The sequence below is a fragment of the Gekko japonicus genome, unplaced genomic scaffold (genome assembly GCF_001447785.1).
Source record: "Gekko japonicus isolate JY-2015 unplaced genomic scaffold, Gekko_japonicus_V1.1 scaffold417, whole genome shotgun sequence".
Classification (NCBI taxonomy): Eukaryota; Metazoa; Chordata; class Lepidosauria; order Squamata; family Gekkonidae; genus Gekko; species Gekko japonicus.
In genome coordinates, this window is record NW_015164194.1 from 75,764 (window position 1) to 92,478 (window position 16,715).

General features: G+C 43.6%; 1 protein-coding gene across 1 annotated transcript in view; it reads right to left on the bottom strand.

Annotated features, from left to right (window-relative positions):
* Nucleotides 1-5,820: 5,820 nt before the first annotated feature.
* Nucleotides 5,821-16,715, bottom strand: part of ERICH1 (glutamate rich 1) — a 126,800-nt gene continuing 115,905 nt past the window's right edge. Inside the window, exon 5 of the mRNA XM_015408304.1 lies at nt 5,821-6,683. Coding sequence (XP_015263790.1) covers nt 6,610-6,683 — 74 coding nt within the window. The 3' untranslated portion in view covers nt 5,821-6,609. The remainder of the gene's footprint in view (nt 6,684-16,715) is intronic.

Here is a 16,715-nt window from a genome sequence, read left to right on the forward strand (position 1 = left end):
AGGTAGAGCAGGAAGGGTTGCATCAGTGCTTAGTTCTTGTGGCCCTTTCTTACACGCCCAGAGAAATGCTGATTACCACTTTGGGGCCAGGAAGCAATTTTTCTCCAGGCCAGTTTGGCCTCCAGTGATCCTGGAGGTTTTTAAAATCATATTCTGGGCGTGGAACAGGGGTCACTAGGGTATGTTTGGGGTATTGGTGAATTTCCTGCATTGTGCAGGGGGTTGGACTAGATGACCCTGGAGGTCCCTTCCCACTCTATGAGTCTATGATTTTATAATTCACCCAGGCTGGCTGTGGGCACGCCAGCACCTCTGTCAGGCAGAAGCGCCTGAGATCCTCCCCCTCCCCTTTTCCTTTGCCCGACTTGGAGGCGAAGGGAAGGGAGAGGGGGGAAAGAATGGATCCCAGGTGCTTCTGCCTGTCAGAGGGGCTGGTGCACACTTCCGGTGATGTCAGGGGGTGTGGCATATGCTAATAAGTTATGCTAATGAGCTCCTGCAGCTCTTTTTTTTACGAAATGACCCCTGCCTTTACCCCTCATCACAACAGCACCCCCAGCCTGTGTGGTTATTCCTCCGTATGCATTCCCCAACCCCAGGATGATATTTTCTGAGACTGGAAGGGTCTGCAGGAATAGAGAGGGACACAAGAATATCCTGTGTGCTTTCCATGCATGGATGGTTGGATATAAACGAATATGAGACCATTGAGAGCCCAAGAATATATACACCATAAAGCACTCTATCTACTGAGGCGACCCACACAGCCTCCTATGATTTGGGGGGAACCAGGCTTATTTTAAACTATGAACCTTCCCCTCAGTTACCAGGTACTCTAAAGGTGGTGAGCGTCTAGGCTTTGGGTTTGCTGCTATGAGGTACGTTTTGTGGTGCACAAGTAGAATAGGGAGGTCACTGAGGCAGGGATTGTATATTAACCACAAAGACGATGTATTTATTTACAGACTGCCGGGAACAGATAAGCAGCACAGGTCTCCAGGTAGACAAAGAGAAATCTGGCTGAGGCACATTACTTTAAACTAGTTATGGGTTCCAAGTGTAGTTTGAATTTTCTGTAATTCTTTCAGGCATAAACAAGCTTTTACTGACTAGCCACTAGGTTGGATCCTAACACACACAGGATTCCACCCACACCAGCCTGCCCTTTCCCCAGGAGTCAGACTACATGGCACAAGGTCTGCTCATTGCCAGAGACAGGCCTAACAATCAGGTACTCTATTCTCTCTCAGAGGGAGAGCCAAACCACTCTGCCCCACTACCAAGCAGAGCTACCCTTCACTCTGTCGGCTCTTTTCCTGAGCCAGACCTTGCTGCTCTCTGCAGAGGCAGAACTGAACTGAACTCCGACTGTGGTTCCCTCCAACATTCCATCCCACCTCTGAAAGGTGACTGGATGCTGGAGCAGCACTCCCATAGGCTCAAGTGAGTGTCTGTTTCCCCCTTAAGGGACAGGTTGTAAGGATTAGAATTTACAGATCTCAGGTTTTCATTAATGCGACCAAGCTATAAGTTTTCACAGGTTGGTTGCAGCCTGTTTGGGCTGAGTGTTAATTAAAAACACCTGGTGGCCTTGACCAGCGGCTTAAGATGCCTTTATCTGGCTGCCAGGGGCGACCTAACTGGGCAGTAGTCACACAGGAAACAGACAGAGGCTGAGGTCTCCAGGACTTCAAGCTGAAATGCTGCAGACTATGCCCGTGGGAGTGGACTCTCTTTCTTAAGCCTTCGGGTGAGAAAGCCAGGTCGCAAGATTACCCCAGTGAAGGAAGCCACCAAGGAGTTAATGCTTCAGGCTCAGTCTCTGCCCAGTGCAAGTATAGTGTTGTTGTTTTTGCCATTGCTGTAATTTGTGAGTGGTTTCTGCCGAGCAAACACTCTTTGTTATTCGAAGGATTCAAATAAATGCAGAGGTATTTTTTAACCTACCATGTTGGGAGTGTCTGCTGAGTGTTTGTCTGCAACCTCAAGAGGAACCCAGGTGTAAAAGAACCTCAGCAAAGGACCAGGACCCAGTGAGAACCCCAAGGCCCCAGGTGGCTGTGAGCTCAGCGCCTGAGAACGGGAGAGTGTTCGTCCTTGGTCCAGACAACAGGGCAGCCTTCTATCCATCACAACATCTTATTTAATAGTTTCAAAAAAGAATTCCAAAACTATACTGAAGAATTATGTTCTATTGACTTGATCTACCAACTGCTGACACTTGCTATTTCTTAAATAATGAAGGTTGTTCTACAGCCATATTGCATTCATAAGTCCTGCCATATTCTAAGAGCTCTTATCTTCAGATCTTAGAATAAGGTATTAGCATGGCACAGAGATTCCATTCATGTATGTAGTCATCCTGGAACCTTTTGCAAAAGCAACCAGCAGCCTTTGGGGGTAATTTGGTGATAGTGGAGTATTGAAGGTTAGTGAATGGCTGATACCTTTTCTACCCAACTGAATAATCCTAACACATTTTCAAAGTTTGCTAAATGGAAATGAAATATTCCCTTTGTCTGAAGTCTATTATTTGAATCTCTATTAAAGCTGAGACGGCTGAGACAACTGCAACCCAATGAATAACAATACAGGAAATAGAGATTTTCTTCAACATTTTCATGATGGATTTCAAATTCAGATTGTTAAACAAATACAATAAGCCCATTTCTTCTTGCAGTGAAGGCCCCGTTCTTTTAAGTAAGATGGTGATCCCACATCCAGGCTGCACTATTTTAGACTGCAGGGGAAGGCTCACATGATCAAATGATCTTCTGTACAAGTAATTCTCCCCTGCAAACCTAGCAGTTCGAAAGCAAGAAATTGCAAGTAGATAAATAGGTACCACTCCAGTGGGAAGGTAACAGCGTTCCGTGCACCTTGGTGTTTAGTCATGCCGGCCACATGACCACGGAAACGTCTTCGGACAGCGCTGGCTCTTCGGCTTTGAAACGGAGATGAGCACCGCAACCTTAGAGTCGGATTCGACTGGCTTTCGAGCAAGGGAACCTTTACAAGTAATTCTCAGCACCCTATCATTCATACAGTGTCTATAGAAGGAATGTTTTTGTATGGAGGAGCCTACAATTACACGAGCACCTACCTTCAGGCCAAAGGAATACTGTCTAGACACAGCTCTGCCACGTCAATAAGAATGAGGCTTGAGTCACCTATAGGTCCAGAAACCTGTGTCCATAGTGATGTGTAAACATTTTTCCTCACACTGTAAGAACGGAGATTAATATTGTTTTTCTCCTGTTTGACTTCACCCTGCATGATCCTTATTAATGAATGTCCTCTTGGGAGTTCTTGCATAAACAACATTCCACTGATTTGTCTAGCTTGAGGCAACAGTCCCACCAGCCTCTGATGAAGCAGACTACAAAAAGTCACTCTTTGTAAACAAATAACTAGTCTGAATGGTGCAGCTGCAGCTGGATTTGGGGGCAGAAGTTAACAGTATCACACTGGGATCTGGAAGACTCAGGTTCCAATCATGAAAGCTCCCTAGGCAACTGAAGGCCAGTCGTATACTCTCAACGTAACCTATAGGCTACTTTGAAGACAAAATGGAGGAGGGGAAGCCACTTTGGGAGAAAAGGTTGGGTGTACATATTTAAACAACTAATTAATTTCCTATAAATAGTAACTGGTCAAACCTGAATATAGGTGCTGTATGGAACCCAGAGGAGATATGGAATGGTATATTATAACCCAGTCTCATCAGCTCATGGAAGCTAAGCAGGTTTGGATACTTGGATGGGAAATCACCAAGGAAGATTCTGCAGAGGAAGGCTATGGCAAACCACCTCTGCTTCTCACTTGCCTTGCTGGGGTTGCCATAAGGTGATTGCGACTTCATGGCACACATATACACATGGAACACAGACATGCCATCATTCCTGCACTGTAGAGTGTTAGTTTGACATCTGTTTTGGATGTTATAAGCAAGTTATGGCTGCCACTTCTTTATGGTGGATGCTAAATTATGAGACCACATGCAGGCTCATTGGGTGTGAGCTTCTTAGTGAGATGTAATGCCAATGGCAGCAACAGAAGAGCAAAGTAAAGGCTCAATAGAGAGTTTTAGGAACAAGTAGAATAAAGAATGAAACTGGACAAGCGGGAAGATTAATTTGTAGCAGTCATCACAGAATACAGGAATCATCTGTAGGTAGAAGTTGCTTCTTCAGAAGTAGTCTGAAGATTAATTAAGGCTGTGCCCCCAATAAAGAGGCAAGACAGAATTAGCCAGTATGCTGAATACTTTACATGACAAAGCTCCAACCAGACCAGGGCTCTGTTGTTATTATTTAGTATATTCCCAATATGATGATCTTGTCCCTAACAGTGAGTATTCTGAAATTACTTGCTGGTCAGAGTATTGTTAAGGCAGGAGCGTAACAGCTATGGAAGCAAGATGCGGGGAGATGATTTAGGTCTTATGTTGGTAATGACATATTGTTGCATCTACAGGACACCGGAGACAGTGTTTATTCTGTACACTTCACTATGAATATGCTCAGAATCAATTGTTGGGTGACTAGATGCAAAGCAGGACATGGCTCCTACACATCTGTCAAATGTGTATTTGAAGTAATGTTGGCATGCCCAGATCAGAAAAGCCACATCTGCTGTAATTCTGTGCAACTATTAGCCTTGCATCTGGTCACCTTAGCACTCTGCTGGCAGCTCTCTAATTCACTTGTATAATCAGAAGAACATTGCAATTAGGAAAGGATAAGCAGGTGCTAATTGTTGAGAACATTGCTGGAGCTTGACTGAATGTTGCTGAAAAGCAATCAAAATCTTTATGTATGGATAACTCTGGTAGCAAAGTAAAGGTAAAGGCAAAGGTTCCCTTGCTCGAAAGCCAGTCGAATCCGACTCTAGGGTTGTGGTGCTCATCTCCGTTTCAAAGCCGAAGAGCCAGCCCTGTCCGAAGACGTTTCCGTGGTCATGTGGCCGGCATGACTAAACACCAAGGCGCATGGAACGCTGTTACCTTCCCACCGAAGTGGTCCCTATTTATCTACTTGCAATTTCTTGCTTTCGAACTGCTAGGTTGGCAGGAGCTGGAACTAGAGACGGGAGCTCACCCTGTCTTGCGGCACCCTGGGTCTTGAACCGCTGAACTACTGACCTTCCACAGCCTGCAGTTCAGCGTCTTAACCACTTGAGCCACCGCAGCTCCTTGGTAGCAAAGTACTGCAATGTAATTCAAGCTGAAAGAGGGCAGACATCAAGGGCTATGGAGACCACTTATTTTGTTTACAAAATCTGCTTGAATGGCACAGTCAAAGAATTCTTCACACACTGATGCTTCATCCCTAAGGCCACTTTCCTGAGAGTAAGCCCTATTGAATAATGTGGGACTTACCTTGAAGTAAACCTGTTTAGAATTGTTCCTCAAATGTGGTTGCAGTGGGCAATTCTAGACAAATGACTTCCCAAACTCCTCCTCACCTTCACTGCATATATCATGCAATCTATAGCATTCACAGGTGGGCTTGTTATGAAGAGTACCATTATCAAGTAACCAGGATGCTTTGTATTAATTGCTTAAAAATGCTTGCCAACAACGGGGTTGTTATTACAGTATCTCAGCCTGTAGAAAGTAGAATTGATCCCACAGGGCACTTGAAAGACTTGTTCATCATTGCAAAGTAAATCAGAATTGCGGATAAAATGCTATTTTTTCTATTCAAACTTCAAAGGCTTGCAAGGCAATTCTATCTGTACGGATATAGGAACAAGTCCACAATGGTGAATCACACCAAAACTTCTATACTGTTTTATTCTAATATATTAAAGGGGACAGATTTGTATAAACAATTATATGCAAGGATATAAAAATAAGTTTTCCCTCGTTGTTTTATATAGAAAAATATGCATTTTGACATTGTATAAACAAATAACAGCGTCATTTGGAGGTTGGCATGTCCACTTGGTGCTTTTCGCTCAACATGGGGAAGAGGCGCTGCCGTTCTTTCTTTATTCAAGGACCAGGGACTGCACATCTCCTTTCTCTCCCTTCCCCCACAGCAACCACTCTGTGGGGGGGGGCAGTATATCGGCCCGAGGGAGCTGTGCATGCTGTCCTGGGAGGGGATTTCTGCCTCTCGTCCCCATATCTCTTGCACACATGGCAGCCGGGAGCCCAGCCACCACCACCCTTTTCTCCTGTGTGGGAGATCATGCTGTTGCTCCAAAATGGGCGATGCAGTGACTGGGGATGTTGTAAGGCCTGATGGGCAGCCGGGAGATCACGCCGTTGCTTCCAGCCCTGGGGACATGCGTCTCTCATTTTTTTGTAGCTATGAAGGCTCTTATGTACGTGGTTCTCCCTTGGACAAATTCAACTGCAATAATAAACTGGAGCCCTATTTAAAGCGTAAACTTGGTTCTGTGTTTCTCTCACCCCATATGCTAATATTAAAAGTCTTTCTAAATTGACCATTAACTTGAGGAAGCAGTCATTTTTTCTTAAGCTGATGAGTGTCTTAGTGAACTTGCAACCCACTTGAGTGACACTGCATCTTCCCAAAATTCAATTCAGAGTCTGTGTATTAAATTTAAACTCTCCACAGATGGAGGTGCACATGAACTTTATTTCCTGTTCTTCCCAGGAAGGATATCTGTAATCCAGTAGAGAAACAGCAAAGAGATTGCCTTGGCATCATCTGCAAAGGAAAAAACAAATTCTGCATGAAATGTCAATATGATTGTTTTCAGTCAACATGTTAAGATCAAATGAAAAAGCAAAATAAACATCTGCTTCCATTTTGCTATTGAATATGATGGGAGTCTGTAGCTCGGCAGTTTGAGACCTTAGTGCCACGTGACGGAGTAAGTTCCTGTCTCTGGCCCCAGCTCCTGCCAACTTAGCAATCCGAAAGCAAGAAACTGCAAGTAGACAAATAGGTACCACTTCTGTGGGAAGCAGCATTCCCTCTAAGCTGAGTTAGTGTGAGCTAGCCTCCAGCTCACATATTTTTGTCTTAGCTCAGGAAGGATGGCTCCAGAGCAATCTAATTTATGCCGTAGCCAAATTGTTCGCTCACAACTTTAATGCCAGTAGCTCACGATTTAGAATTTTTGCTCACAAGACTCCACATCTTATAGGGAACATTGGTATGCACCTCAGCGTTTAGTCATGCCGGCCACATGGCCACAGAAACATCTTTGCTTGGAAACAGAGATGAGCACCGCCCCCTAAAGTCAGATTCGACTGGCTTTCGAGCAAGGGAAACCTTTTACTTTTATGATGGGGGAGGGAGGAGAAGCACCTATACCCTAGAGCTACAGAAAATAAAACAAAACCCTTCAAGCTCCTAAAAAATTAAAACTATGAAATAAATGGTTTCTATAAAAGATGACTATTGAGAAGTATGAGTCACTATACATAAAGGTGGTGGGACTTTAATTCCAAGTATTTTATTTCTTTAAAAAATGCTTATGGCACCTCTCCAAAGACTTGCTGCAGACCATTCACAAGTAAAACAGTACCATAAAATAATAAAATGACAGCATAAAAACAAGCCAGGGCACAAAAACAACACAAAACATTCTTCAGCAGCTTAAAATGTTAGTAATCAAAATGACTTCAAGGTGGAAGCAGATAATAAAAACAGCTTTTAAATGTCATCTTGATTATGGGTGCAATCCTAAGCAGGTCCCTTCAGAAGTAAGTTCCATTTTATTCAATATTTATTTATTTATTGGATTTATATCCCGCCCTCCCCAAATGGGCTCAGGGCGGCTAACAACAGAGGCAAATGCCATAACAAACAATTAAAACAGCATAAATCAATCATTAAATAAAGTGTGGTGCTCTTGATGTTAAGTCTTATTAGTCCAAGATGGGTTCCATTTGTCAACCTAACCTGACAGCATACGTTCTTCCAGTCATCTAGGCGTCTTCCCAGGGCCGGCTCACCTCTAGGTCTAATCCACCATCAAAGAAGGCAGCTCGGTGTTGGCACAATGACGGCGGCGGCTCCTATGCAAAGGCCTGGCGGAAGAGCTCCATCTTACAGGCCCTGTGGAACTGTGCCGGGTCTGCTCTGATACTCCTTTGGGTAGTGAAGGGCGGGGTATAAATCCAATCTCCTCTTCAGAAAACCCTGGCCCTGGTTGCAGCCAACTTGATGTCCTTGGGGTCTGGAACCACCAATAGGTGCTGTGCCCCCAACCGTAGTGCTCTTGAGGGAACAATCAATGGGGCTTACTTCCAGGAAAATGTTCTTAGGAGGATTGCAATCCATGCAGAGCCAGTTTGGTGTAGTGGTTAAGTGCATGGACTCTAATCTGGGAGAACCAGGTTTGATTCCCCACTCCTCCACTTGCAGCTGCTGGATGACCTTGGGCAAGCCATAGTTCTGGCATAGCTGTTCTTGAAAAAGAGCAGTTTCTGTCAAGAGCTCTCTCAGCCCCGCCTACCTCACAGGGTGTCTGTTGTGGGGAAGGAGAGGGGGAGGGGGAGGGAAAGGAGTTTGTAAACTGCTCTGATACTCCTTTGGGTAGTGAAGGGCGGGGTATAAATCCAATCTCCTCTTCTTATTGGGACACTGGTCTTCCCAGCTTTTCATCTTTGTTTCAATGCACAATTCCACTGTTTGTCACAGTCATTCTTATAATGAACCACCTGACCTTTATTGACTATCTTTTCTTGCCTGGATTCATTACAAATGTCATCTTCTAAGGCTCTTTAGGATCAAGCTCCTTCATATCTCTTTCTTATTTTTCCTTCACAAACCCACTCATTCTTTACTCTCTGTCTGGCACCATATTTTCTTTGGTCATATATTCCAACTTCTGTGTTTTGAATTCTCTGCCTCCTTAGGTTTAAAACAGACGAAGTTGTAAAACAGGTTGTAAAACAGAAAAGATCTTCCCAGCATTGTACAATGGATGAGTACAGGCATGCTGTATGACAGCCAGTGTGGTGTAGTGGTTAAGAGCGGCAGACTCTAATCTGGAGAACCAGGTTCAATTCCCCACTCTTCCACGTGAAGCCAGGTGGGTGACCTTGGGCTAGTCACAGCTGTCTCAGAGAGCTCTCAGCCCCTAAAAACAAGTCTAGCTCACCACCTAGTGGTGCATAATACTAAGAGCTAGAACTTGTACCTGCCAGACAATCTTCGGCTCTCCTGGGTATTCTACACACAATGCCATACTATAATTAATTAACAGGCATGCTGTGACCCTAATTACACTGAGACAATGTAACGACATATGTTAAGTATGCACTAAGACTGGGGGTGGAGAAGGGAAGGTGGCATGGTACAGCTTGATTTCATCAGATCTCAAAAATTAAGCAGGATCAGTACTTGGAAGGGAGGCCCCCAAGGAAGGCTCTGCAGCAGAAGGCAATGCTTCTCACTTGCCTTGAAAACCCCTTGCTGGCTTTGACTTGATGGCACTTTACACACAAGACTGGGGAAGGATATCCTTTATACCCCTGCAGACTTTTCTTAATTGAAACCTCGTTAAAGCTCTTTAAAGAAAAAAAGACAAGCAAAAAGATGGATAGCTCTCCTTCTCCCTTTAAAAGACTAACAATAGTATAGGGAATCCTGATATCGATTAGTAAACTGCTTGGATGAAAGGGTTAAACTCTCTTGAACGTCCCTGTGCAGCTGTAATTTGACTTTAAAAGACTTATAGATACCCCCCTTTTTTTTTGCATGCATGGTGATCCCAGATACTTTCACTTATTTCTGGAAACAAGGGCAAAGAAGAGCAGCCACATGCCTGCTTTTCAGGGCTGTTACATAACGCATCATACTGAAAACAACCCAGAAATGGTGTTTTTGGCATAACTGAATATGCAGGGCCCCAGCATCATTTCTCTGGGCCTGGAACAAACTGGTAACATACTCCCCCCTCCCCCCCCCATGCCATCCTACTCTATTCACAAAACCTTACGAGTCATGAAAGAAACGTTTCTGCTTTATTTCTGAAATTGCATAAATAGATTAACACAGTAGGAGGCTGTGGGTAGAAGCTGTGGCTCTGTGGCAGAGGACCTGCTTTTTGTGCAGAAGGTCCCAGGTTCAATCCTTTGCATCTCCAGTTAAAAGGTGGTAGGTTGTAGCTATTGTCAGAGTAGATGACATTGACCTTAATAGACCAATTACTTGGAACAGTATAAGGCAATTTTATGTGCTCAGTAAAGGGCGGATAACCATTTCTGTCCCCTCATGAATACACAGGCCCATGGGTAAAATGTGCCCAACTCTACCCACCCGACTTGGCCCCTGTGAATATTTCAGAAAAAAGACTGTATGTACAAAAAAGACATGTGGATTGCAGCATGTTAAGTGCACATCTGAAACTACCCATGACAGAGGTAATTATAACTATTTTTTCCTTACCAGAAACACAAAGCAAGAGACTCATCAGCATAATCAAGTGGTTACATCATAAGAACTTAACCCGGAAGACCCAAATTCAATCTATGAAGAATACTGGATAGCTTTCCTTTCTACTGTTTTCTCTCTATCCAGTTGATTTCACAATCTTGTTGTGAAGATAGAATGGAATAGAAGAGAACCAGATGTACTGCACTCAGGGGTCATTTCGTAGAACAAGAGGTGCAGGAGCTCATTAGCATAACTTATTTGCATATGCCACACCCCCTACCATCACTGGAAGTGTGTCAGAAAGCAACACCCACCGCTCAGGCTCCACCCCAAAAATCTCCAGGTATTTCCCAACTCAGAGCTGGCGAGCCTACCTGGAGAAAAACTGCTTATCACACCAGTGTACCTGTATAGTTACATGAAAAATAAATTATTGCAAAAAACCTGTTCAAATAAATGGTCTACTTGTGTGAACAGCGTATCATTAGAGAATGGGACTTGTGCAAGATCGCAGCTTTTTTATATGCTCAGCAAAAACTTTTAATAATGGAAGCAAAGCCACAATCTCATGCAAGTTTCTCTTTCAGTCACTTGCAAACACTCCAGCAACTGGTACACATTCTGCATGCTCCATGTTTCACTATCTGGAAAAGACATCCTTCCTTCTCTAGTAAATTATGAATAACCTGACCCCTTGAGAGAGAGGTGTGCCTAAAACAGAGTTACACACATGACACATATAATAATATTAAATACATAGCCAAGTTGATACATACAACGGTTATGTCAAAGGACTGGACAATTCCCCTAAATACTAATATCCAGATTTGGACTGTTTTGGATTGCTAGCTACTGGGGGGGGGGCCACACAGATCTGCCCTCACAGAAGAGGGAGAACTTGTACCTGCATAAAACTTGGTCTTAAAGGTGCCACAGGACTGTATTCTAGTGAGGGCAGCACTGAGACCAGGATTAAGCCAAGCCAGGATGTTCACAGTTGTATGCCACACAAAAATAGTTAAGACTAATGGCTGTTAATAAGCCAATCTGTAACCACAGGTTCAGATCTTCGTTTGATGGATCCTAACTAACCATACATAGTGGAGTAGTCAATAAAAAGAATCTCATATCTATTTGTTTCAGTGAGAAATAAATGAAGAACCTGAAGTATCATTGTCCAGACATTTAGTTTAGGAGGTTAAGTGAATTCCATAATAATGAGCAACAGTTTCAAAACCATCTCTGTAAAGCTGCTTCCTCAGTTACCTGAAAGATATACAGGGGGGAAACCTAGTGCCTTTGCTGTACAAATCATGATGCTACAGTCATCTCTGCATACCAATAAGCAAGGCTGACTGTGGCAACGGAGTAACAGAGAGGCTGTTGGGTTTATTAATTTTGGTCACTATGCAATCACTATTTTGCTACTCGTATCTGGATAAGTATGCCTCTGAATTGGACCTATGATCCATGTATGGCGCTTCTACAGAAGAGATTGTGTGACCCATGTAATGATGATACTAGAGAAGCCAGTGTAGTATAGCGGCTATGGAGGTCTGGGTTCCAGTCCCCAAACAGCCATAAACCTCATTGGGTAACCTTGAGACAGTCATTCTATGTCAGCCTGGCACACCTTGCAGGGTGTTTGTGAGAATAAAATGGAGGAGAAGAGAATAATTCTGCTGTCATAATCTCCTTGGAATTTAAGCAAAGCAAGAGATGCTGAATTAAATAAGTAAAGAAAATAATGCTACTAGCACTGTGCCATTTTTCCAGTTGTTCAATTAGGTATATGGGAGTATCCTGAGGAAAATCAGGGATATGGAGCATCCTGAGACATCTGTCTGCTTTCTATAACAAGATAACAATAACAATACACAGCTGTTTCTAGTCTCTGTACCTGTTAAACATGTTGTCGAGCAGGAGCTAGTGGCAAATATCTTCCAGTACACATGTGAACTGTAGGGATTGCAAATGCTGAAGTAACACATTGTATCCATGAAAACAAAGGGTCTTCAATCCGGGAATAGGCTTGTGGACCCCATTTCCCTGAGGTGTCTGTCCGCTTCACTGTGTCCCCCCCCCATCCCAAATCCAAGACAGGTTTTCCTTCCCCTTCCCCTCCTAACCCCTCTCCTGCCCCATCCCATCCTATCCCCGCCACCTGGACTTTCATTCTTACACCTCCCCCCCTTCCTCCAGCCTCCTGGTCACCTCACTGGGTTTTCCTTCTCACTTCTAGGTGCACTCTGGAAATGTCCCTGGGATGGAAGGGGGCAGAAAGGAGGAGAAGGTAGCCGGATGGTGTTGAAAGGGAGGAGGAGGAGGAGGAGGGGGACAGCAGGGGGTGTGTGGCCACTGCTCTGCGCAACAGCTTGCATGGCAGCAGCAGAGAGGCGCACACACCCTCCTCCTTTCCCTGTCCCCCCCCCCCCCGTCCCTCCCTTTGGAATTCTATCAGCACCGAATGCAGGCTCCCAAACTCACTGAAAATGTCGAGACAGTGTGTGACTGCAATAAAAAAGGCCAATGCTATGCTGGGGATTATTAGGAAGGGTATTGAAAACAGATCAGCCAATATCATAATGCCCCTATATAAATCAATGGTGCGACCTCATTTGGAATACTGTGTGCAGTTCTGGTCACCACACCTTAAAAAGGATATTATAGTATTGGGAAAAGTGCAGAAAAGGGCAACTCAAATGATAAAAGGGTTGGAACACTTTCCCTATGAGGAAAGGTTAAGGCGCTTAGGGCTCTTTAGCTTGGAGAAACGACGACTGAGGGGTGACATGATTGACGTTTATAAGATTGTGCATGGGATAGAGCAGGTAGAGAAAGAAGTACTTTTCTCCCTTTCTCACAATACAAGAACTCGTGGGCACGCCATGAAATTGCAAAGTGGTCGGGTTAGAACGGATAAAAGGAAGAGCTAGCTCACCCTAACTCAGCTTAGAGGGAACACTGATCACCACCGTTGTATAATTATACTTTTAAGATGCCACCTGTTTAATGTCCTTTTCTTTGAATACGGTTTCTTTTTAATAGTTGCAATGCATGTGGGGAATCCAGAGTATGTATGGCAGGTGAAAGGTTACCATAATGTCTGCTGGGTTGGAAAATTCACAGCTAAATAGAGGAGGAATTATTAAGAGGACAGTTCTGCCTTTTTTTTAAAGTCAGAAGTCATTTTTAGCTCTTTAGTGGGCGAAAACTTCCTAGGCAACAAGAAAGAAGGCTATTTTTGACTTGATGCTTGCCAACAAAAAGAAAACGTTAACAGACAGACTTAAGAGGGAACCCCAGAAGCTGATCAGAAGAAGAATGAATTTATAGACTACAAAAGGAATGTTTTTTTTTTAAAAAAAATCTTATGCTGTTATGATTATGCATACTGAATTCTAAGTGTTTCAATTGTCACTCAAATATATGTGACTCCATCATATTCCTGCTTAGCTCCTCTCAAAACCGCATGGGAAGTTTTCTCCACAGTTGCCTCACATTTCTCATTTTCCAGATGTCCTGGAATATATGAAGTACCTGCCAGAAGAGATTCTTTTACATTCTTCTCATTACCCCTGAAGTCCCAGACAGCTGGTTGAAAACTGAATTATTAAAAACTATAACAGCAACATCCAAAATAGGGGAAACCTTGGTGGTTCTTTGAAAAAACTCTTTCATTGAGTAAAATTTCAGCCTAAATTTGTGCAGTAATGGGCAAGGGAGGAATTGCTTTACTTTTACAGTCGGTTAAAGTGATGGTTGTAATACTTTTGAGCCTATTTCTGTTTGGTGTCAGCTGTAGTGAAATATTAAATCTTCAGAACACACCAACACAGCCTCTGAGCTGTCCGTTGGCTGGTATGCAGCCCATAAAACAGTTTATTTATTTTATGCATTTAGAACATGGATATCCTGCCTTTCTGCTTTTAAAAAGCACACAAAATGGCTTATGACCATTAAATAAAAGGACAACATCACTGAAAATTGCTCTCCTGTGGTAGTGGTCGCTAGTAGGAGGGGCCATGTTGGAGAGAATCACCAGGACCTGGGTGGTGGGCAGATGCCTGGCTTGCCTACCCTCAGGACAACAGGGTTCTCAAGCAGCTCTGGAGTGCTGGGTGGCGGAAGGAAGGAGTCAGCTCTGCTAGAGTCACTTGGAGCTCGGTGGGTGGCATCCACAGAGCCCCATACCTCCAACACTGACATGTGCTTGGGAGAAGGGCTCTGGGGCTAAATGAGGCACACACAAAAAACTTGGCTTGCTTTATTCTCATAACAGTTGTCAGGAATTGCATGGGGACGCTGAAATATCCACAACTGGTACTGATAGGATGAGCAGGCCACCAGAACAGAATTGGTTGGTCAACTCTAATATAAACTGCCTTCCTAAACAGACCATATTGGAAACCTGAGTTAGAAGACAAATTAAAATGGATGTACTTTCAGGAGTTGTGGCTTGAGTGCCAGATGCGGAACAGACAGCAGAAGTTAATGGATGCGAGCAGGAACCCTGCAGGCCTGGCAGTGGCACAAAGCCTTCGTCTGCCTCTCCTGTGCTGTGCAGCTGTCTCTTCCCACACTCAGCAGACCAGAGGGGAAAGATCAACGTACGAACAAAGTGGGGGGGGGGGAATGCCTGTGTGTACACTGCCTCTCCTGAGGGCTGGCGACCCCTGATGTGGTTGACACTGTATTGTATATGCACCTGGGAGATTTCACTTAAACTCCTTTATTGGCCATGAAGCTTAGTGGTCAAGTTGCTCTCCTTCCATTTAACTTAATGCACAACACTTGGGCAAGAATGAAATGGATAGCAGGAAGCAGCATGAATGCGGCACTTGTGGAAAAGCAGGAGACAGCGAAGCATTATGTGTGTGCGTGTTAGGTACTGTCAGGTTCCTTCCAACTTACGGCAGCCCTACGAATTAATGACCTCCAAAATGTCCTGTCTTTAACGGCCTTGCTCAGGTCTTACAAACAGAGGGCTATATGACTTACTTGATCGAATCAATCCATCTCATGTTGGGTCTTCCTCTTTTCCTGCTACTTTCACCTTATCCTAGCATTATTGCCTTTTCTAATTACTCCTATCTTCTCATAATGTACTAAACATACAATACCCTCAGTTTAGTTATTTTAGCTCCTAAGAAGAGTTCAGGCTTGATTTGATCTAGAGCCAACTTTTTTGTCTTTTTGGTGGTCCACAGTATCTGCAAAACGTCTAGGTGCCACCCTCCATTTTGGGAAAGTTAAGTCACATTGTTAACATATTGTTTCCAGAAGTACAGGAGATGAGTTTGTTTTATAAAAATAAAACTCCTTGCTAATCTTAACCTTAAGTCCCTCTCCCCTTCCTTAAAGGTGTGTTTCATAATGTTGCACAGAAATGACCTTTCTTTCTGGGGCATCATGTCCCATCAGAAAAGAAACAAAAACAGAAACAAAGTCAAGAAAATCACATGAACCACTTGAGATGAAGTATTTAGAATAAATATGATTAGAGTACAGTAGAAGGCACATGATTTCACATGGAACAGTTTAAGAATGCTTGAACAGTATGTTTCAAGAATAAATTAAGTGCTATGAAAGGTACTCGTGAGATTATATTAGGGTCTCTTGAAGAAAGAGAAAAAAATTCTATCAATCAAAAAGGGATTTACAAAGAAAGATGTGATGAACTGGCAAAAAACCCCAGAAACATTCTGGGGGGAAATCTGTTTCTTGGGCAAAGCATTTCAGGGAAAAAAGCCTCCAATGACATATGTTCTTTAAAAGATAATGTTCTTTTAAAGATTATGTTCTTCTAAATAGAAGTTTTACTCACTCAACATACGTAGTGTGAAGATTTTTATGTAAGAGAAGCGACAGCTTTCAAGAATGATACAGTACTTACTTAAATGCAAGGCTAGGTTTTTTCACAGGTATGCAATTAAAAAAGCAGCGGTCATCTTACATTTGCATACAACTTACAGCTATATCAAATAATAATTTTTGTGTTTGTGTGTATAACATTGGTCATGGGATACTTGTGAACTAGGCTTGCCAAGCCCCCGCTGGGGGAGGGGGAACCCCCAATTTACAAGCCCCTTACCTGCTTTTTAAAAATTTGGGCCCGGGAAAAAAATGGCGACCGGAAATTGCCACTCTAGTACTTAAAAACCATAGAGACAAGGGCTAGAGCGTGTTCCTTCTAGTGTGCTCCGCCTGGAGCACAGTTCTGGCTGGCTTCCGAGCTGCCCCTCCCTTCTCAGAAGCCCTGCTCTGCTCAGGTGCAGTGATATTTCCCTCCTCGTCTCTGGCATCACAGCTCTTTCCTTCGCCAGCCTCTCCAATATTCTGCTTGAG